The 22,152-nt window shown below is 39.4% G+C and overlaps 1 protein-coding gene across 3 annotated transcripts in view; it reads right to left on the bottom strand.

Moving 5' to 3' along the window:
* Positions 1-22,152, bottom strand: part of NOX4 (NADPH oxidase 4) — a 109,923-nt gene that overhangs the window by 29,325 nt on the left and 58,446 nt on the right. For all 3 annotated transcript variants that reach the window (XM_030951939.1, XM_030951856.1, XM_030952026.1), the window contains one exon: positions 17,192-17,273. In XM_030951939.1, the coding sequence (XP_030807799.1) occupies positions 17,192-17,273 (82 nt within the window). The remainder of the gene's footprint in view (positions 1-17,191; positions 17,274-22,152) is intronic.

The following is a 22,152-nucleotide window of genomic DNA, read 5'->3' as shown; positions in this document are numbered from 1 at the left end:
TCCTGCTTTTTGAAAATTTATTTGTTACATCATTAAGTGATAAAATGCTGCAGACCAGCAAACAAAACTAGGTAGATTGTGCTGGCCATATTTCTCCACAACCCACTCACTGACAGAGTAGTTATCTGCCTATCTCACTGCAAACTGTATTTCTGCTTTAGAGCAATCCACTCCCATACTTATCTTTGGTCTGTTTCAATATTTATAGGAAGCTTTCTGTTGTCTATACTGCTGCCTTTGGTGGTCATCTCAGAGAGGTGACAGATGGCATGGAAGGAGTGCCAATATTGGTCCTCTTCCTCGCTTGGTAAATGCTGCTCACTGAGACAGGATATCCCTTGTCTCCACACCAGTGGAAATATTTGCAGCATCAGTTTCTGTAGAAGCCTGGAAGGCAAGGTGGCTAATGCTCATGGTGTAAACAGCAACAGCTGGATGGACAGCTGTGGAGCCAAACAATGACTGTTGGTAGCAACAGCCAAGCATTGTTTGCATTAATACACTGTGAGAAAAAACAGGATATGGCTGGAGAAGGGGCCATACAGATGTAGGGCAGCACTCTCCTGGGACAAATATCTTTGTTCTGCCTCCTGGAGAAGAGCACAACAGAGCACAGCACAAGTGCAGGAGTGAGGTCAAAAAGCAGGAATGGAATGTAGGAGGGGATCAAGACCACCAAAGACCTCTGACCCCTTTCCATACTGATGCATATTGATGCAAACCCATTGCAGATTTCAGATGCTGTTTCAAGTTTTTCACATCTCTAATTATTACATATTAACCAGTACTGGAAGTCTAATGCAGACTTAAGCCCTCAAGCCAGGGTTTGGGTATTTTCCATTGAAGTAAGAATGGGAGAACTACATGGGAGTTCAGGACTCAGGAAAGCCAGACAGTACATACGTAAGTTTTACAGCCCTGGCAGCTCCTTTGCAGTTACAAATATACTCAGGAGACATATTATACCAAAGGGCAAAATACTTCTTTGGATAGAGTAGGCTGGGGAAAAAGAAGACCACTCTAGTTGAACATCCACACTGCCATAGGCTTTCCCAGTCAAGCTCCAGTACACCTTAGGGATGGGGAAAGAAAAGTTGGCTTCTGCTGACAAATCACAGGGATGACAAAGCACAGGATTTAAAATCCTAACTAGGTATCTGCAGAAACAAAAGGGGAGGAGAGAAGCAGCTGACTGAAGTGCTGGCAGATACAGCTGCCAGCAGATCAATCTGAAGACAAGGACAGGCATATCACAGTTCTCTCTAAAGTCAGCCCACTCAGGCTGCCTGGACTGGATTAAGTAGAGACAAAGAATTCAAAATTAAGAGAATATAAAGAAAAAACACAGAAAGGCAAATCTCACAATAAATTCTGCAGTTGGAATGAAGAAGTTACTCCTGCAATAAAATGGAATCCTCAATACCTGTTAAACCTAAACACAAATATTCTATCTAAAATGTAATACAATCCCTAGAAAAATCTGCCATGTCTCACTGCAAACTCCTTCCTGTCTTAGGGCTTATATTGGGCAAACAAAGTGACTTTGTCCAGTCACAAGCACATCTTTTATCTGGAAAACTCTCTTTTTAAAACAATGTCTCTCTTGGCTACACTGCATTTAAGGAAAGATGTTGATGTTCTCCATGAGCTTCATATCCTCTACAGGCCAGTGATTGTGCCTATAGAACTGGGTTACCTTTGGGGCAGCTTCATGCTGCAGCTTCATTATTGGCTTGGGGTCTGTAAAATATCTTTGCTTGAATTTAGCTGCCAGAAAGCCTAGAAAGAAATTCTCTAAATATGCCTCTGACAGTTGAAGAGAGAGGTCTGCAAGATACTGATAATGCAACTTCAGATGGCTTCCAGATGTTCAGTGATGGTCAGACAAGCTCATTTCCTTAGGCAGAGAGTCTCTTATCTGGAAGGGGATACAGACAACTGGCAAGACCAAAATGTAAAGAAAGAACACCTGCCCAGCAGTAGACTGAACCATATACAGTTGGAATAAAATGGCAGACAAAGGATGAGATCACCCAACTTGGAGCAGGAATTTCTGAAGTCTACAGAAGCCTACAGATGAGTCTGCACATAGATTCATTGGCAGAAGCTTATCATCTGCCAGAAAATATACTGCATTACATCATAGATGAGCTCAATGCAGTCCTAACTATCTTGACCTCCTCTTTGTTTTTCTCTGACTATGCTCCAACTTCTTATTTCCAGTTCTGTTTTTCAGAGTGAATGGCCTATTATTGTCTGCAGTGTTCCAGTTTCAGTACTGCCAAGGCCCTGTATAATGACATTATTATTCATAGGTGGTAGTGTCATTGCTATTACCTTTCTAGCCATACAAAGATGCCTCTGTGCAGCTGCCTTAGGTTATTCAAAATAAAGAAATGTTTATCCCTTGAATTTTTAAATTCCTTCAAGCTCTTACCTTTCTATGTGCTCATATTAACAGACCCTTACTTTTTAGCATTTCTCTTTGAGTTACATTTAAGAAGCTTACAGAGAACAGGTGATCCCAAACAAAACAGGTGACTGATTCGGTAAGAGACAGAGATACAGGACTAGTGTTTAATTACTGCAAATACATCATGCTTTTCCTAACCCTTCCCACCCTCACTTTTCATAAATATCCTGAGGTCTACAACCCACTGGGTGTGATACACTGCTGCAGGACAAGGTGACTGAACAGAACAGAGGCTGGCCATCACAGCAGAATTAACACCTCTGGCACAGAGTCAGGGTCTAAGCCAAAGGAGCCTCTCCTGCAGGTTCAATATCAGCTCCTATCGACCAGGACTCCTGAAGCTGCTGTGCATATATACAGAGAAACATCACTGGGTGTGACTGGTCTTGTCATTATATACAACAACTTGTGACATATGAGACTTCTTGCACAAAATCAGTGTCTTGCACCTCCACAATGATCCTCACCATATTTGTCATCATTGTGAGATGCAGATCCCAAGACTGTGTCTCAGGTTTAATCTCAAATGACAGTGTTGACCAGTCAGAGAGGAGAAGAAGTTCACACTTTTAATCCCATCTCTCTCATGCTTATCCACTGTAATTTCCAGAATGTCACTTACATCTTCAGTCAATGCTCTTTGTTTTGGTGAAACCAGAAAGCAACACGTTCTCAGAACTCTCCTCCATGAGATAGGTTTAGTTTAAGTTTAATTAGCTTAATGCTTAACTTTACTTGAGGCTGCACCTCGAATCCTGTGTTCAGTTTCCCTCATTGCAAGAAAGACATTGAGCTACTGGAATGAGTCCAGACTGACAAGGGCAACGACACTGATGAAGGGTCTGGAGTAAGTACTGTGAGGAGTGGCTGAGGGAGCTGGGGTTGTTTAGCCTGGAAAAAAGGAAGCACAGGAGGGACCTTATCACTCTCTATAACTGCCTGAAAGGAGGTTGTAGCCAGAGTCTCCTCCCAGGCAACTAGTGACAGAACAAAAGGACATGGACTCAAGCTGTGCCAGGGGAGGTTCAGGTTGGACATGAGGAAGAATTTTTTCACTGAAAGGGTGGTTAAACATTGGTGACATCCAGTCACCATCTCTGGAAGTGTTCAAAAATGAAAGCACAAGGCACTACATTAGTGGAATGGTTTAGTTGACTTAGTGATGTTTGGTCATAGGTTGGACTCGATAATCTTGGAAGTTTTGTTCCAACCTTAATGATTCTATAATTCTAACATTTCACACTTTAATACACACAGACAAAAGGCTGTTATAAAGTATGAGCCTAACAGTTTCCCCACCCCATGTCAGTCTTTCTTATTCAACAATTTCTCTTTTGATGAACTATCTGACATTTCTGCCTATTGGAACTCATCTTCCTTTTCTTCCATCCATCTCTTAAAATTTGCCAGATGATTCAGAAATTTCATTCCATCTGCTCTGATATACACTATCCTCCCTGGTCCAATATCATCCAAGGATTTAATTAACTTGGTGTTTACATCTCCCTCCTTATCATTCATTATTTGATATATTGAAAGAACACATCCCAAGATGAATTGCTCCCTATTTGACACCTTACTCATTTTAAAGCTCTCTGCTTAAGAACTATTTGCTGCTTCCCACCTGTCAACATTGACTTTTTCTTCATTTAATACACCGTGCTATATTCTTATCTAGATAATACTTTGCTGAATTATTTATAGAAAAAAAATCTGATTCTGGTACAAAACAAACGGCAAAAATGCCACTGAACTACATGATATCAGAATTTAGTTTTGCAGGAGTAAAAGGTGTATTATCAGACAGAAATACACTATAAAAGTAGATTAGCTTTAGTGGAACAGCTTTTTGCCATTTATCTTCTATGATGCCTATGACTGCAGGTAGATAATAGGGCACGGGTAGTACAGACTGGATGAAATTCCAGCCCTCTAGGTTCTATGTATCCACTAAACCTTGTCATTGTAAGACCTCACTCTTTATCCATCAGCTGCAATCAGTGATTTAGTTGTTCCACATATCACATAGTTTGCGTCTGTTTAAGGATTCCCTTAACAGCTGTATTTTAAATAAATTGTAAAGGTAAAATTGGACAGACAGGTGAATATTTTCTGGTTGTTCCTCTCTGAGATTCTGAAAGCTGCATTACTGTTTTTCCTAATGGCTGTATATATCAACCGTTCGCTAAACCACCACTGAATGTTTCTAACATCTCTTCAACTGCTGTGAAAGGGCTTAAAGATCCTTAATCAACTTCCCCCTTGGTGTAGGAACTTTACAAAGAGCAAAAAGAGAAAGGAGGAATGCAGCAGCTTAGGTGCTGTGCTGGGATCAACCCAGTCTCTGTCATACCTTTCTTAGGAGAACCTGGGCAAGTCAGCTTGACACTGTGACAGTATCTACCTGTTAGACAGAAATAGTTGTATTTCTCAGACAGAGACAAGCATTGCAAAAATGACTTCATTAAAAGTTTGTGAGGCCCATAAATACCCTGTAATGGTGGTCATAAATTTTATCAATAAATGGATCACAATATTTAATGAGCAAGTAAAAGGAAAGGAGTACAACATTACACAAAGGAGTGTTTCTAGATATTTGTTTTATGGCTTCCATCTGCCCAACTGATGGCTTTTATCTTCAGATGTGGCCTGACAGTTTAAAAAAGGGTAAGCAATAGCTTCATGTCTCACTGGAGAAGCCTTGCCAAGGCAAACAAATTAAAGAAAGGGCAAAGATGACTGTGGATAAAGCCACCATCCTTGTTATCTCCTTGTTAATCCTATTTCATCAGTTTAGCTAACCTTAGATGACAGTGTTCAAATATCTGAGTGCCCAGGGGGGTTTTTAACACAAGTGGTCCAACGACAATAAAACCATACATGCCTTAGAATTACTTTTAGTATATATTTTTCTGTGAAGCAGCTTTAATGATAATTTCCCTTGAAATTTCATTCTTCAAGGAACCTTCAGTACAGAGATAAACAGATCCCAGACTCTGCAAAATTGAGATATTTTTGGTTTATTAATAGATGCTAAATATCTCAGTCATAAGTCTTCTTGTTGGATATCATAAGAAGGATTGAACAAGGGAACAAGCTAAACCTAACTGGATCATAATTGCCAAAACATTTCTACATGGTGCACATGCTATTCACTGGTGCCAGAAGCTGAGTTCAGGGCCAAATAACTAAAAACAAAGTTGAATTGGTGAGGGGGGTGCCTCTGATCACAAACAGCTGGAATAGCCAATGAAGACATAAATGGATTTCTTAAATCCAAGTGATGCTATTAAGAGCTGCCTGCAGCCAACTTGCTCTATTTTGCTATCAAATTACTGAGAGAGACAGATCAGATTTTGATAGCTCCCATTTGCATGGCTTCTTTAAAGTGGATTCCTTAACTGTAGTGCAAATATGCACCAATAAAAAAAGTTAGCCATCAACTATCACGTATTCAGTTACTGCCATCTAACAACAGAAAGACAAAATGTATACAGATGCACACTAACTGTGCTCTCAGACAGCAAGGCACAGCTACAGATGGAGCAGTGAAAGCTAGGAAAGTTCCCATCTCAGCTTCTGCTGACTCTGAAAAGAGGGAAGCAGGGGCTGAGCTCCAGGGACAGCCATTCTGCTGCACTTAGATCTTGGAATTAAGATGTTCAAATGCTAATGGAACCATGCGTGAAAGAAGACTTGCAGATGCTGAACTCAGCCTGTTTTCTCATCAGGACACAGCAATCCACAAATAAATGAACAAGACATTCCCTCAACCCTCCTTCCTAGTACAAAACAGAGGGAGATGAGGTTGTCCATCAATACCAACATGGCTTGCCAGTCAGTCACAGAAGAGCAGTGCCCAGAGACTCTCATTACAGCCTGTGTTACTGAACAAGCTCATTACATTTTGCTCTGCTGATCCCACAGGGTAAACCTGCTCTTTTGAGCTAAGGAATCTTTCTCCATGTAATGTATGGACTGTGTACAAAACAGAAAGATACATCTTCCCTTCCCTTCCCTTCCCTTCCCTTCCCTTCCCTCTATTCAGAACACAAACTATAGTTGGGTTTTTTTTCCTTTTGCCTCAGTTCAGCAGCCATGTCTGACATATGTGAGTTGATGCAGAATTTCATGTTGTCTCCTTGAAACAAAACAGGGCTGACAGAGGGGCTGGCATGTAACAACTGCCCTTCACAGAAAGTCTGCTCTTTCTGGATGGAAAGCAGCACAGCATTTCACTCTGGCATAACTTAAATATGTAACCAATGACTATTACACTGGTTACAGATCAGCAGTGATCCTTCAGGACAGCACCACTCAGAAACACTGGGACAGACACTGAATTGCTCACTGCATCACCCTAATAAACAGATTTTGGTACTTTCTAGTCTTTCTTTCAGCTTATACTAAAAAAATTATGGAAAGCCTGGGTTCAGTTCACAGCTCCAGAGTTTACCTTATACCAGCTTGAATGAAGTGCCAGTTTCCTAGATTTGAGAAAAGTGAGTGGGATCTCTCCAACGCACTTCAAACTCTTACTCATGGAGTGACGTGCTGAAATCCTAGAGATGGTTCCCTTGAAAACTGCAGTGGCAGGAGATACTCTCGGTGTATTATTAATATCACAGAGTTTCATCTTCATGATGCCCAAACAGCCAGAACATCAGGTTTGTGACTCCTTCACAAGATAACATTACACCTACATGATTTACCTTGTCCAAGTTGAAGCACAGGAAAATAGATGGCTCAGTTTTGCCACCATTTCTTTGCTTGTTGTGGTAAAAGAGCACCACATGATGGAAAATTACTAACAGCCACTTCCATTGCTGTATTTTTCCTAACAACATTAGGAAATAAGGCACAAGAAAAAAAGTAAAAATAGGTTTCAAAAGTCTTTTGAGAAGGGATGTAAATACTTTCATTTTGAAGAAATCACTGTAAATGCATGTCTGCATTTCGAATATTATTTGGAAACTTCAGCTACCCATGCAAGTAAAAGAAAAATTTAATATATTGTAAGAGTTTCAGAACTGGATCAATATAATAAAAATATTCAATCTGGTGATTTGTCTAAAAGAGGAACTAATTAAACCTGAAGAATATTAGAAATCACCAACACTAATGTACCTAGAAAACCTATTTTAATCTTGAAGACACAGTATACACTGAGTGGAAATACAAAGCTATAATATCCTTACGTAACATCATGATGCACCATACAGAGGGAATACTAGACCTTGGAAACTCTCAGGCATTTTGCTTTCATAAGACACTTTTGAGTATTTTTTGAAACTAGAGAGAATACAGAGAACATTTGTAATATAAGTTATCATTTCCACACTGGTGAAGCAGACCTGAGGTAAGAGGACTGACCCTGATGCTGCGGGGGTTTTTGGAGTAGGCAGCAATTTTGCTTTATAGAAGCTCCTGGGGGAATGAGAAAGTTTTAAAAGTTTGATTTTAAATGAGAGTTTGATTCTACATGACTTTCAACCCCACACAAATTTAATTTAAACCTTGTTTTATAAAGATACCTTGACAGCAATAGATAATTAAGACATAAAGCAAAGTATTGTATGAAAGTTATTAGGCTAAAAAGCAAATGATTTTCATATCTTTTCTTTCTGATTGGTGCCTATAATACACCTTCTCTCATTGCTTTAAGGGAAGAAAAAATGTCACCACATTCTTGATACAACAGAAATGCATCATTAATCACCTCACTTGACACACCTGATGCCTCACATCAGGTGCAGATGCTTAGACTAATAATTTTCTACAAATGTTTAACCCACAAGATTCTTCTATTAAAAAACAACAGCCAGGAACTCTGAATATCACCAAATTGATCTTCACTATCCAACAAATCAGTACATATCTTCTATCCAAACAGCTTTTTTGTTTGGACTTATCTACTTTAGTCTCCAACTCTGTTTGTGAGCAGCCTCAGCCAGCTGATTAGGCAACAATCAGAAAGGATTTGGCAGCTAATATCATGGGCTGTTGCAGTCCTGCAGCTGCTAGCAATGTTTTCCAGCTGCTAGCTGTCTGGCCATTCAAAAGCACTTGTGATTCTTTCAAACTACTTGATAAGGTCACAGAGGAAGTTTCCTTGGGGCTAGGCTTGGCCCATTGGGCACTATCAACCAGCAGCCAACTCCTGTCCTCATGACTGAGGATAATTAACATCTGCAATAACATACTATAGGATGAGACAGCTTTTCCACCACTGCCAATTTTTACAACTTCATAGTTCTGAGCTAAGCTATAGCCCAGATGTTGAGACAACTTCCTCCATGAAATGGGGTTGATGTGTATATTTGGGGATGCTCAATTCAGGGTGGTCCTCTTGGCATCCCACAGCCCAGGTCTCCTATATATTTCTCTGAAGAGACAGGGAATGGCTTTTAGATCAACATGGGCTTGTTGCTGCCTCTGATTATCACCACGAGTTTATAGGCCAACAAGTTTAATGAAAAAGAAATGTGAAGTGTCTCCCTCACATATACCTTAAAGAGCCTGGCACTCAGAATTAAACCACTCCACCAGTGCCACGCACCAAAAGCCTGCTAAAACTTAAACCCAGGCTGTTTGTGCTTTCCTCTCCTCTGCAGTATTAAAGCATGAAGAGACACTTGTGATACACATGAAATGCTTATCTCACACTTTACCTGCACCTTCAAACCTATCTGGCAAATGGCCAGAACTGCAAAGAGTGTTGATAAATTGCTACCATTGTTAAAGACCAGGAAGTACATTTATGGCTTATGTCTAACATGAAACACAAAGGACAACATGGCAGGCAGCTTTTTCTTTTTCCTCCAAATGTTCAGGGGCATAACATAGTCCATTTTGCCCCTTATTATAGCTGGAATCTTTCTTTTCTTCTTTTTCCACCAAGACTTACTAACAAAACACCAATCAAAGATGTTGCCTCCTTTAACAGACTTGGGGTCCCTCACTGAAAGAATGGGGCCAAAAATAAAAATGCTAATGTGCAGGTAGGTGTATAGGAGTGAATGAAGGATGCTGTCCCCTTTTACCCAGAGTCACATGGAACCACAGAGTGGTTGGAGTTGGAAGGGACCTCTGGAGGTGATCAAGTTCAACCCCTGCCTGGAGTAGGTTGCACAGGACTGCTGAATCCAGGAGGAAATTACTACTGTCAACAACCAAAACTTCTTAGCACTAGTTTATCTTCTTTTCCAGAGCCTGGTGCTTGGATTGCTGTAACTATGGTAATTGTGAAACTACTTTCTTTAAACTAATATAAGCCATTATTTTTAAAACTATGATAAAATTGGATACAAGGGCGGAAGAGATCATTTTAACTCTTACATAATGAATCAAACAACCTCATTAATATTTTCAGCATCAAACTACTATAACTTGTGTATGAGTTGTTTTAAAAAAAACACCCCTCAAGATACCTGGTGGCAGAAAACTCCCCACAGTCTCATGATGCTGTTGAGTAGTAGACATGTACGTATCAATTAATCAGCAAGCTTTATTAAAATCCATGTTCATACTCCCAGATAGCCAAATGAAAACCAGCTCTAATGATTTGTCTTACCCCATTCACTTTGAACAAAGCAATGATTTCATCTTCCAAAAGTTGTGAAAGGTTTAATCATCTTTTATTCTCAGTTAGGCATTTCCCATTTTCAACTAGGATTACCACAATGTTTTTCATGGAACAGTTCATGCCTATTAATGAGCCACAACTAACTAAAGGTAAGTTCAAGCAGCATCTAGAATGCTTGCTACTTAAAAGAGAATATGTATGTACATGGAGCTTCAGTTTTGCATGTATGTTGCTGCACAAATCTCTTTTTTTTTTCCCCCACATCTTTCTACCTAGAAAGATTTATACTTGTGCCTTAGATTTCATGTCTGAGCCCTGTTGAAGTTAGCAGCAAAATTCCCCTTGACATTAAGGGGACTGGTTCACTCTGTGCTGTTGTTACATGAACTCGAGGCTACTGAAAACAGAACAAAAGTGTCTTTATTTTGCAAGTTACTGCAGTACTGTACTGGTACTCTGAACAAATATAGCCTATGTCTCAAGGAATTTATGACCCATATCTTAGTTTAATGTGCAGTCCTAATATTTCAAGATACTGATTCGGTCCCATTTGATATTATCTGGATGGGTCCATATGAGTTCTTTGTAGAATCTGAGCTCAAATATGTAATGCACACTATGAATTACTGTCCTCCTTCTTTCTGTTTTCATTTCAGTTTCAAAAAAATTTAGATCCAATACTTGCATTTTTAATTCCCTGTAACATGACTGCTCTTTTTAATGAACAGCTACCAGCTCCCCCATTGATACTGTTCTTTCCATTTTGTAAAAACCTCTAATGACAGGAAAATGGACTTTAATTAGAATGAAGGTTTTATTATCATGGATCTCAGCCTTGCACTGGTTTGTATACTCTACAGAAAAAGGTGTTATCACTGCAAAAAGCCACACTAAAAAAAATAAAAAAATAAAGAAAAAAAGAGACAAAATCCTAATCTCATATTCTTCTTGAACAGCTTGAATTTCTTTTAAAGGTCATTCCTCCTTAAGCAAGTCTCTTTTTTAATCAAGTCATCAAAGTCTCTTTTTTAATCAAGTCATCAAAATTCTCTGAAACTCAGGTTTCTGAGGACATAGACTGATGATGAGATAGTTTGCTTCTAGCCTGCATTTTGAAATAAGTCTTGGAGCATTTCAAAACCAGTCATTTTCATACTTCATGTACAATGCCACACAAAGCATTTAAAGTGCTTGTGTGGGCACTTCTGAAAGGCTCCTTCATTTGGCACCTTCCCATCTGATTTCAGCAATATGGGCAGGCCACATGTTTTTGCAGTGGAAAAGAGGATAGATGTTATTTCAGATGAGAGAGCCAACTGCACACAACTGAGAGGACTGTGGAAGACCTGATTTCTATTTCTGGTCTCATCCCAAGGAGAATTGCTCCTGGATGATGCTGGTACCTCACATCAGAGTTCCATGCCTCAGTTTTTCCTCTATAACAAGAGGACGTCTTTTGTAAAGCACTTCACAGGTAGTCTTTAATAGAAAAGCACTCCTTAAAAGTTCTCCACTTCTTTTAAAATTAAAAATCTCTTTTCCTTTGCAATGAAGATTCAGTGATGAATACACAGGTCACGATTTTGCCCCTTGAAGAACATCAGGGAAGATATTGCCTTTGTTTCTAATGCAAACTGAACTGGGTTTCTAGGCCATGCTCTGCTAGCTGCTCCTATGCTTGTTTCAATCTGTGATTCAAGAGAATCTCAGTGGATGCACTGCCTGAGAAGCATCACTTCCAGCAGCCATATCTCACTACCTTCTTGTGTTAGACACAAATTATTTTCCTCTAAAAAGAAAAATGTTCTCAAGACAGCTGCAAATAAGACTTAAGCTTTACTCCTGGGGTATTATTTATGAAATTTCATCTGTTTCTTGGCTCAGATCTCAAGCTGTAGGATACTGCCACAGATCCATTACCATTAAAATAAATAATTGGGAACCAGAAGACACAATGGTTTAGGGAGGGCACTAACTTCTGCCGTCTATTTGTCTAGACTTTTCCATGAGGAGAATTGAATAACACCATTTAGCTTTGTTTGAGCTGAAATTTCTCCGCAGCTTTTCAAAGATGACCTTCAGAAATATGTATTTGAAGATACATACGTATCGATATATATCAAGAAGCTGTATTTTCTGAGATTTTTCATGATGTGAAAATTACCAGAATTTTTGTGCATACACAAGACTACCTTAATTTACTGTGAACATATGCAAAAGAAAGGTTTGTAACTTTATGACTGATGAAAAGCAAATGCATTTGGAATATTATTTCATCATACCTGATAGGTTTTAAGATCATTTTTTTCTCCAAAATTCAAGACTTTGTCATTCCATTTAGATAATAAAGATGTATTTCTTATACACCCAAATTTATGAGTTTAGATTATCTCCCTATTCTATAAAGAAGTGCTGTTATTTCTCCAGGTGCACATTATGGAAACAGTCACCAAAATGTTGTTTCTCTTCATTCCTGCCTTTTTTTCCTTCTTTGTTTTGTGTTTTTGTTTTTATTTCATTTTATTTTAAAAATAAGTGGGAAAACTTTTGAAATGTTTTAAGATTTTGGGAGAGAGACCTCTTTAGCAAGCCTTACCCTGCAAGAAATTATTATTTATTTTGTTCAAGATAAGGGCAAGCTTTAAACTGATCTCCATCCTTTCGTATGGAGGTGACATTTCAGATGGCAAAGGACTTTCTTCTTCAGGAGAAAATGGCACAGTGACATGGCAGAAACTGGAAATTGAAGTTAAAAAATTTATCACAGGTGAAGAAACTGACAAGTGAAACAAGCTGATGTAAAGGCTTGTGAGTTTTCCAGATTTTAATATCTCAATTTGATTCTAAATTCCTGCTCTGGCTGAGGAAAAACTTGCTGCAGGGATTATCAGTAATTCTCTATGGCTTATGTTAAGAAGGGACTCAAATTAGCTGGAACATAACCACTCCTTCTGTTCTTAAAATCTGTGAATCACCCAAAAACTTTTTTATCAAACCCACAGAAGATAAGAGTGAAGACTGCAAATATTTCTGAAGGGGAAAAAAAAGAAGCAAATAATCCCTCTAAAAAACCCCACATATTTATATGAGGATTTCAGCACTAACTTGAAAATATAAAGTACGACTGAACTGTCAAGTTACTTCTAGACAGAAAAAAACCTGCTAAAAACCTGTAATGCCACAAGCATTTCTGGCACATCCCTCTTTAAGTGCTGCTTTGTGCCATGTCAGCCTCTTTCCTGCCTTATTCACCCATCGACCTAATTTCTCACTCTCCGCTTCTTTTATCACTTTCCTTATCATTCTGTTCTTTTGGGTTTGTTTTTTTCTTTTGACACTATCAGGGCCAGCTACAAGTGGCACTTCTCCCTGGCACTTCAAGGCAATTGCATATCCTTCCCCTGTGCACACAGCACAGGCAGTCAGGAGCAGAGTGGAGTCAGCAGGGATGGAGCAACCTAAACCCCTGCTACCACCAAGCACCCTATCACATGCTGGACCCTGCAGCCAAATTAATGAGCATAGTGCCTTCTTCAGGAGCAATCCTGTGCAGTCTTTGCTGCACTCTAGCAGTTCTTGCATTTTATGAGTAAAACTGTGGACAAAACATGTAGGAATGACATCAGCAAAGTGGACAAGCACAGAAAGCATGAAGTGGATACCAACATGAGAAAAGCACCTGCAGAAATGTGCTAAATGTGAAACCCTTAAAGGTTTTTTATGAGATACAGCAGCCATAATGCTCATTTGAAAAGCAAGGAGTCAGGATAAGATTTGTTGGAAAAAGTTTGGTTTGCTGACAGACCCAATTGTGTTGAGGTAACTCCCCTCAGTGACTTCAGCAGGCTTGTGGAGTGAGGGAGAGCAGGACGGAGCTGCAGATACATCTGTCATCTGTTTTGCATGCAGAGGGTTTTCCCAGGCAGCTGTGCACCCCAATCCATTTGGTTGCCCACAGCTGCAGGTTTATTCTTAGTTTCAGGAATGCAAATCCTTGTGGACATGGTAATGGCTTCGTGTCAGCAAGGAGACAGGTTTTCCCCTCAAAATAGTTCTCTTTGTGGACAGGTCAGTTTCCAGATTAAGTGGATAAGGATATTTGGTCACATCTGATTCCTGAACCACGCTAGTCACTTGAGGTATCAAAACTACTTGCCTGGATTAGATTGCTCTTGCTAGTTCTGTAACATATAACTACATGCAGTGTAGTGTGTTTTCATTAAAAACTCTACTCTAGGCATGGGACTGAAGCATAAGATAGAGGCAAGCTCCTTCTGCTCTGCAACCCCGTGAAGAAAAGTGAGAGGACAAACACTGCAGGCTGGGCTGGCTGGGTGGGTGCTGTCCCACCAGCTGGCAGAGCACTGTGTCCCAGCCCACAGGCCATGGTGAGAACTGGTGCTCATGATGCCATGTGGGCACACAGTGGAGCATCAAGAAGTCAAGCTGATGTGCTGTGTAGCTTTATAAGACTTGATCTTTGTAAGATCCTCTGCTTGCCAGAGCAGGTATTGGCTCCTTGGCTAAGCCAGAGCTGTCCAAATAAACTCAGGCAAACACAAGGACAATAAAAATATTGCACATTTCTCCATCAATTAGGAGGGCAAAGCAAGTTTCTTTGACACATTTACCCCAGAAAATCCAGCATATTCTAGAAAACTTAATGTCCATGCATATTCTAGAAAACTTCTTCCAGACATTCCAGTGCATGGACATCTCTGAGTACAACATGCACCCAAAATTATCTGGCTGTTACCTGGGAAAGAGTTCAGGTCCTAAAGTAATAAATGAACAAGAACATAATTCAGGCAAGAACACCAAGGTTTCTCTTTCTTCCAAAAGTTGATGGATTATAGCTTGCGCATTTAGCCTTTAATATTTATTGCAATGTTTCTGAATATCCTGAGTGGTGCTGAACATCCTCCTACCCAATCTCCTTCCTTTGGACATTTGTCTCTTAAATATGGGAAAACTTTTATCCTTTCTACCTACTAAGCCCTGCTTAGTCAAGCTATTCAGCTAAGTCACTACTAAAAATTCTCTTCTATTTTTAACGTTCAGTATTCTTCGGATTTCTTTAATCATTACAAGCTCCAGTTTGTGCCCCGTGACAACATCTTATTAAAATGGTCTTTCTACTCAGATCCTAATGTAGTACAACCAGCCACTGCTCAGCTGAAGTCATGAAGGGACACTGATATAGGAGATTTGTCTCTTCACTACCTTAATTTCTGTTAACCGACCCTTTGGAGAAAATGAGAATAGGAAAGGTGGAAAAAGGATATGGGAATAAGACAAAATATATTATGACGATAAACAGGTTTTCTACTTTGCTGAACTCAAGTACCTTGCTCAAAAGACAGCCCCTGGGGAAATTTGGATAAGTCAATAGTGTTCAACCAGTTTCTAAATGGGCTGTAATATATGATAAATTTCTGTAACAAGTGAGCAAATTTGCACCAATTAATGATGCTATAAACAAGAATCTATTGCTTTGAAGAACATATGCAAACTTCTTTTTGCTTAGGTGCCAAAATTTGGCCAACTTTTGTATGTTAGAGGAAGCAGTCAATCTTCCCAAGTAACATGGCTGAAAACATGTATCCTTTTTGAGATGCAAGGCCACTATAACTTCAAACAGCAGCAGAGCTCCATACAAGATATTTGCTTCGTGATCTTTGAAGAGTTGAACACATCTTCTGTCAGAAGACAACAGACAAGTCATTTGCCCATGAATCTGACATTGTGTAATATTGTTAGTAGACTTTTTGCCAAGAATGCTAGCAATAAATTGAATGTAATGAAATGGAAAGTCAAACATCTTAGGAATGATTTATATAAAGATAAGTCTGTTCTTTGAGGAAGGACAACAAACTGGTTTCTCAGACCAGTCTGACAGTGTCCATATCAAAAATGAAATAATCTAAGCCAAGCAAAGCATAATACTGCCAGGGTTCCAAAGGATGAGGAGAAAAGTAATAATTTATGGAAGTCCTAACGAAACAAGCAGATCAATCCACACAAATAAAGTGCCTTCCACTATTTCATATATTGTACCTCCACAGTATTCCAGTAATATAGTGACAATGGACAATGCAAACAAGAAATTTAGGGTGATAAAACTGTATCTCCCTTGAAGTCAAAGAAAAACTTTGTCATTTTCAGAATCAGGATTTCATCCTTGAATGGTTTTATTTTCAAGTACTCACAGCAAGGAAGTGACTGGCTTTCAGCACTCAGCCTCTCTAACTGTCTGTTCTTAAAAAAAAAATTGTATTATCAGATTTAAAAAGATTTGACACCTAGCTTCACTAACTTCCTATCTATTTCAGAAACCTCCTAACAATAATAACTAAAATAAATAACTGTGCTTGTTTCCACCATCATTGAAGGACTGTCTACATACATTCTTTCTTCCATCTCCACCCTCTGTCCACCCTGCACTAGCATCCTTTCATTGCTCATTCTGGTCAGGGTTAATGTGAGGACTATTTCTTCTTCTTTCCCCTTCACTGCCTCAGTTCAAGCTGAAAGTGACTGTTTCTTCTAGTCGATAAAATAGAAAAGAGCTTTTATTGCTTCACTCAAGTATGTCACTCGGAAAAAGAAGAGGTATTGTCCGGGACACACAATACATTCAAGACCGCCTTAACACTCAACACTACTCCTTAAATCCCTTTAGGGATATACGCAAACATATACCCCTAAAAAAGGCAGAAAAAGAATGTTTCCTAGTGTTTGCAAGCTTTCAGAGGAAAGCCTGTTAAAATTCAAGGGAATCTGTCACCAACAGTGATAGAATCCCAGAAGACAAGAATGGGGATTAGCCTGATAAAACATCTACCTGTGTCAACAGAGAAACAAAGCTCCCTCCATCAGACACTGATCCAGGCAACTCAACATCTGCGCTCCACCACCACCTCCCCCAGTGACAGCTGAGTGTGCTTGCAATGTGCATCTGCTTCTCCTCAACACCAGTCAAAAGACTGCAGAGATCGCTGCTAGTGTGGCTCCCTGACAGCTCTGTCTAAGGATTCTGCACCAAAAGCATGTACAGTGCTATAAATGCTTTACTCTCCCTCGCTGCAAATAGATAAAGATTTTATTTCTCCCAAGAAGACAATCTTACTTACTTGGGATAGCGTCTCTGCTGAAAGATGGGCAGAATCTCTGTATCTTGATTTGAATGCAGAAGCAGTAAATCCCGAAATCTTTCTGTCAGGACAAAGAAAAAAAAAAGAAAGAAAAGAAAAAAAAAACAAACCCAGACTGTGACTCTGCATTATATGTTCAGGCCACGAGTAAGCAAGCAGTAATATCAGTGAATTCTCTTCTCCAGAAATATTTAGCAAAGGACAAAACATAGCATGAAGGGACTAAAAATCACTGTTTCCTGTAAAACCTTCTAATATTTTAAAATGCCTTTTTTTTTTTCATTCAATACTGAATTCTAGTAGGGCCTATAAGTTTGTAAGGTCTGCACAGAGGTCTTTTGAGTATCATGCACAGCCAGCCATAAAAAGTCCCTGCCCTGAAGAGCCTAGTCTAAACAGAAAGGAGGAGCCCCTAAGAATTCACCAGTCACTCAAGGAACACAGTAGTCGAAACAAACATAGATTAATTAATTCATATAAATTAAACTGCAGTACAAATCCTTCAGTAACAGACTCAATGTTCTTAAGGATGGTTGGAAGACTGGATTTCTTTTTTGTCATAATTATCTATTTCAAAAACTGCATGATTGGGTTTTCTGCAGGAGCTAAAGCTTTTGTAGCTTAATTTCACTGACCACCAAATGAAGGGGTGGTTGTAGTTAGCGTAGCTGCCTTTCTCTTATGCTTTTCTCTAAGAGGTGGTTTGACACAGTAAGTCAAGTGGGATCTGTAGGACATTCTATCAGTCCAGATTTCTCAGTTGTGAAAGACAGAAGCTTCCTTGAAATTCACATGATACCCGGATTCAGGGATAGAATAGGATTTCCCACCCAGATCAAATTATTTTAGTAGTTCTCCATAGCCTAGGACATGCCCTGTTTCCTTCTTTCCTTCCAGCACCCGCAACTTTAATCCGTCCTACAGTGGCACAGAACCGATGGCCTTTCCACCTTCTACCCTCCTTCAATACTTTATAACTGTGGCTGAAAGTCTTCAGCTACAGGAATTACCCTTCCTTCACTAAACCACAGTTTGTAGCCTGTGGTGTGTGTGGAGCAGTACCATGAATTTCTCCAAGCTAACTCTCTTCCATGAAAGTTTTCATTCTGGAAACTGAACCTGAGCTTAAGTGTAGTCCTCCTCCCCTCAGATTCCTATGTATCTTAAAATATCCTCTGACACAAAGTTTATGAATAAGAAAATTACAAGACAAAAAAACATTTAGTTGATGCAATATTCTGTCATCAAAACTAAACTCCATTAATTTGGATAAAATTCTGCTATGTAGCCTCTAAAGTGGAAAGAAACCCATCCGAACCATACTTCATAAAGTTGTAATAACTTGAAAAAAGCACAGTTAATTCAGAAGGAAAACTCTCTTGTTAAGGCCTCAGTTTTAAAGGTCAGCTGTCTCACACCTGAGTCTTTTCTCAGCTGGCTAAGATGTATTGCAAACATCTTGGATAAGATACCAGGATCTAGCAGTGAAGAAAGAAGGGCTTATCTTTGTTCCTTTGTTTGTACACCTCTTCATATTCAATTCTCAAATAAAAAGGCACTCCTACCTCCAAAATTCTTCTCACATCTTCAAAATGTAAATTAGTCTTCCTGTACTTAACTAGAACAAAGAGCAGATGTGGCCAACAAAATAAATTCAATAAATGCAATACTGTGAAGATCAAAGTTAAATCCAATGAGTACCTTTCAGGAAACAGACTGCTCACTGTATTGAGGAAAAGCTTGCCACTATGAGGTAACTTCTTGACCTCTGCTTGGAATTTTAGGAAGATAGAGAAATTTGCTTTTCTTTCAGTCTTCTGGTACATGGCAATAGGCTGTACATACACATGCCCTATCATCCTTAAAGATGATACATTACCATCTTCAAAAGCCAAGGGACAAAAACTGAAAGGCTACAGAAAGTTTTCACCAATGCAAAATATCCCCTCATGTTTCAGAGCCAGCACATTAACTTCCACCCCTACTTCAGTAATCTCCCCAGACAACCCAAGCTACCGATGGCATTTCCAGGCATCCTTTACAAAAGCCTTCATTCAAACAACAGTCTTTGTGTGTGCCTGGTGGAGGAATGGGAGGAAGTTTACCATGGCAAACACTGAGTGACAGCACTTCTTTCCATGACTTGAGGATTTTGATCTCTAGAGCGCAGTGTGAGACACCACGATTAAGGATCTGTCTTTGCGGTGGCATGGCTGATTTACTTCTGAGGGCCTGTAACCAGGTGTGACAGTGATGTCAAACACAGAGAGACATGTTCTTACTCAGTTCAATGCTGCACAACACCACATTACAGGTAGGTGAGTGAAGCTGGTTTGTCAGATCTTGGTAAGGATCTGTGACTCTCTGGGAGAGACAAAACACATCTCAGTGAGTGTGTAGACCTGTCGCACCCATTGTTCTGTCTGAGATGGATATCACCCAGGCAGAGTGCCATATTCCATCTCTATCTCCTACTCTGTGACTTATTCTTGTGCTGCTGCCCTTTCACATTGATCAAGGCCACCTGGCTGCACTCCAGGACTCAATTCAGCAAGCAGTGATCTTGAAAATATTTTGAATAGTAATGTGACAGGGCTGGCCAGTACTGTAGCAAAAGCAGCCAAGTTATGGCATCTGAAATTGGCCTGAACAGTTTTCCTACTAGATCTTGTTCTAGCTAAAGTCAACTTTTTTATTCCCCCCGCGCTATGGCAAATTTCCCGGGCAGATGTATTTTCTTTTCACCATATGACACTACTCATTTTTCCATGTGGCGTGGTTTAACCTCAGACAGAACCAAGCCCCACACAGCTGCTTGCTCACTCCCCCCATGATGGGATGGGAGAGAGAATTAGAGGAGTAAAAGCAAGAAAACTCATAGGTTGAGACAAAGACAGTTTATTAGGACAGACAAGGGAAGAAATTATAATCATGGAGATAATAATAAAAATAATTAGAATATTCAAAACAAGTGATGTACAATGCAATTGGCTCACACTTGCCAACCAATGCCCAGGCGGTTCCTGAGCAGTGGCTCCTGGCCAGCTTTCCTCACAGTTTATGCACTGAACACAATGCCATATTTTACAGAATATCCCTATGATCAGCTGGAGTCAGCTGAGCTGGCTGTGTCACTCCCAACTCCTTATGCCTTCCAACCTTCTCGCTGGCAGGGCATGTAAAGACGAAAAGTCCCTGTCTTAGCATAAAGACTACTTGGCAACAACTAAAACACCAGTGTGTGATCAACATTATTCTCATCCTAAATCCAAAACACAGCACTGTACCAACTATTAGTATGAAAATTTACTCTGTTCAAGCTGAAACCAGAGTACCACAGAAATACTTACACTACATGGTGGTGTTGCATCTCATCTCAAATCTATTCTACAGCTTCTTCTCTCTTTTCTACCTTTTGCTCCTCCACTCCCTCCTAGCATAACATATTCACAAGTCAGCTACTGTAACCTCAGTTATAAATACCCTTACCATCTTTATGGCAATACATGTTACACCAAGCCAGTTAATCTAAAGGACAGAAGGAGGCATTTCAAGAGAAGTTTTCCCTTTAAAATATTTAGATTAATGCCATATTTGTTCTCAAACAGAATGAGGTTGTGCTAAGTATGGTGAGTTGACAGTAATGTCAGAAAAATGAGAGCAAGAATGGGCATACGGCCTGAAGATCACTCAAACTGGTTACATAGTTAAGTTTCCTTCTTCCAGGATACATTATTACAGAAGTGGAAAGAGAGACAAAGGAAATTTTTGCAGTATTTTAATATCTGGGGCATCTCACAGTGGAGAAAAATAATTTTTATAGAAGGTCCCTGTGAGTTAAAACACATTATTATTCACATTCTGTAGACAGAAACACACCGTGGCACAATGAGCACTGGCCTTGTTTTTCAAAGCTATCATGTCCCTGAAGCTCTTATTGCTTTAGCACTTCAAAAATTATGCCAAAAGTCGCACACTGCAGTTGTGTAAGGTTTGACTTCAAAAGTCAGGTCTTGCAGTTGTCTTTTCTCACTCCTTCTTGTTACAAAATATCTTATGGAAAATAACAGCAAAATCACTTTCACTGTGATTTCACGCTGCTGAATTCCAAGGGTCTTGAAAAATCAAATCCCCGCTCCTTCAGAGTTTCATGGGTATGAAGCTATGAGGTCACTGCACTATGTAACTGAAGTCTGAGACATTACTGGTTTGTTTATCCCAACTACCTTTTACCCAACACCTTTGGACCATTTTCTGAACCACTAATAAAAAAAGGTTGAATTGCATAAAATCAGCTCAGTCAAGAACACTGTAACACCAATGGCAATTGGCTTAACAGGATAAGGATTTCATTAATACCAGTTTTATGTATTGTTTTTTAAATTAAGTTAATAAGGATAAAAAGAAATGTGATGAGAAAGCAACCAGGGAGTGGGACAACAGAACAGCTTCATCAGATCACCAAATGGTCTATCCACAGTGACACTCATTTACATATACATTTGAATATTTTGACACTCATTTACATATACCTTCAGATATTTTGTAATCATGTTTCTGTAATTACCTCTTCTGCATTCTGAGAAACAAATACCAGTTCCACTTTTCACCACAAGGACACTTTTAAGTCTTGCAATTTCAAACTAAAAAATCTGCCCAGTTTTACGCAAAATTCACAGCGGTTTGAACACCTTCCATGTCACCAATACCAACTTGCAGTAATTAAAACAAAATAAATTTAAAAAGAAGTCAGCTTTCTTAAAACTGCTGATGATATTTAATAGGATTTGAAATCCACTAATATAACTTGTTTTCAAGCTCTGTAAATTTGGAAATGCTATCACAAGTAGTTCTGCAGTGCCTTGTAAAAATAAAAGGCAATTAGGAAGTAGTCTTTGCCAGTTAAGGCTATAAAACAATGATGAGCAACAAGACAGCAT

This window comes from Camarhynchus parvulus, chromosome 1 (genome assembly GCF_901933205.1).
Source record: "Camarhynchus parvulus chromosome 1, STF_HiC, whole genome shotgun sequence".
NCBI lineage: Eukaryota > Metazoa > Chordata > Aves > Passeriformes > Thraupidae > Camarhynchus > Camarhynchus parvulus.
Note: the sequence above shows the minus strand (reverse complement) of the source record. Positions and strands in the feature narration are given on the sequence as shown.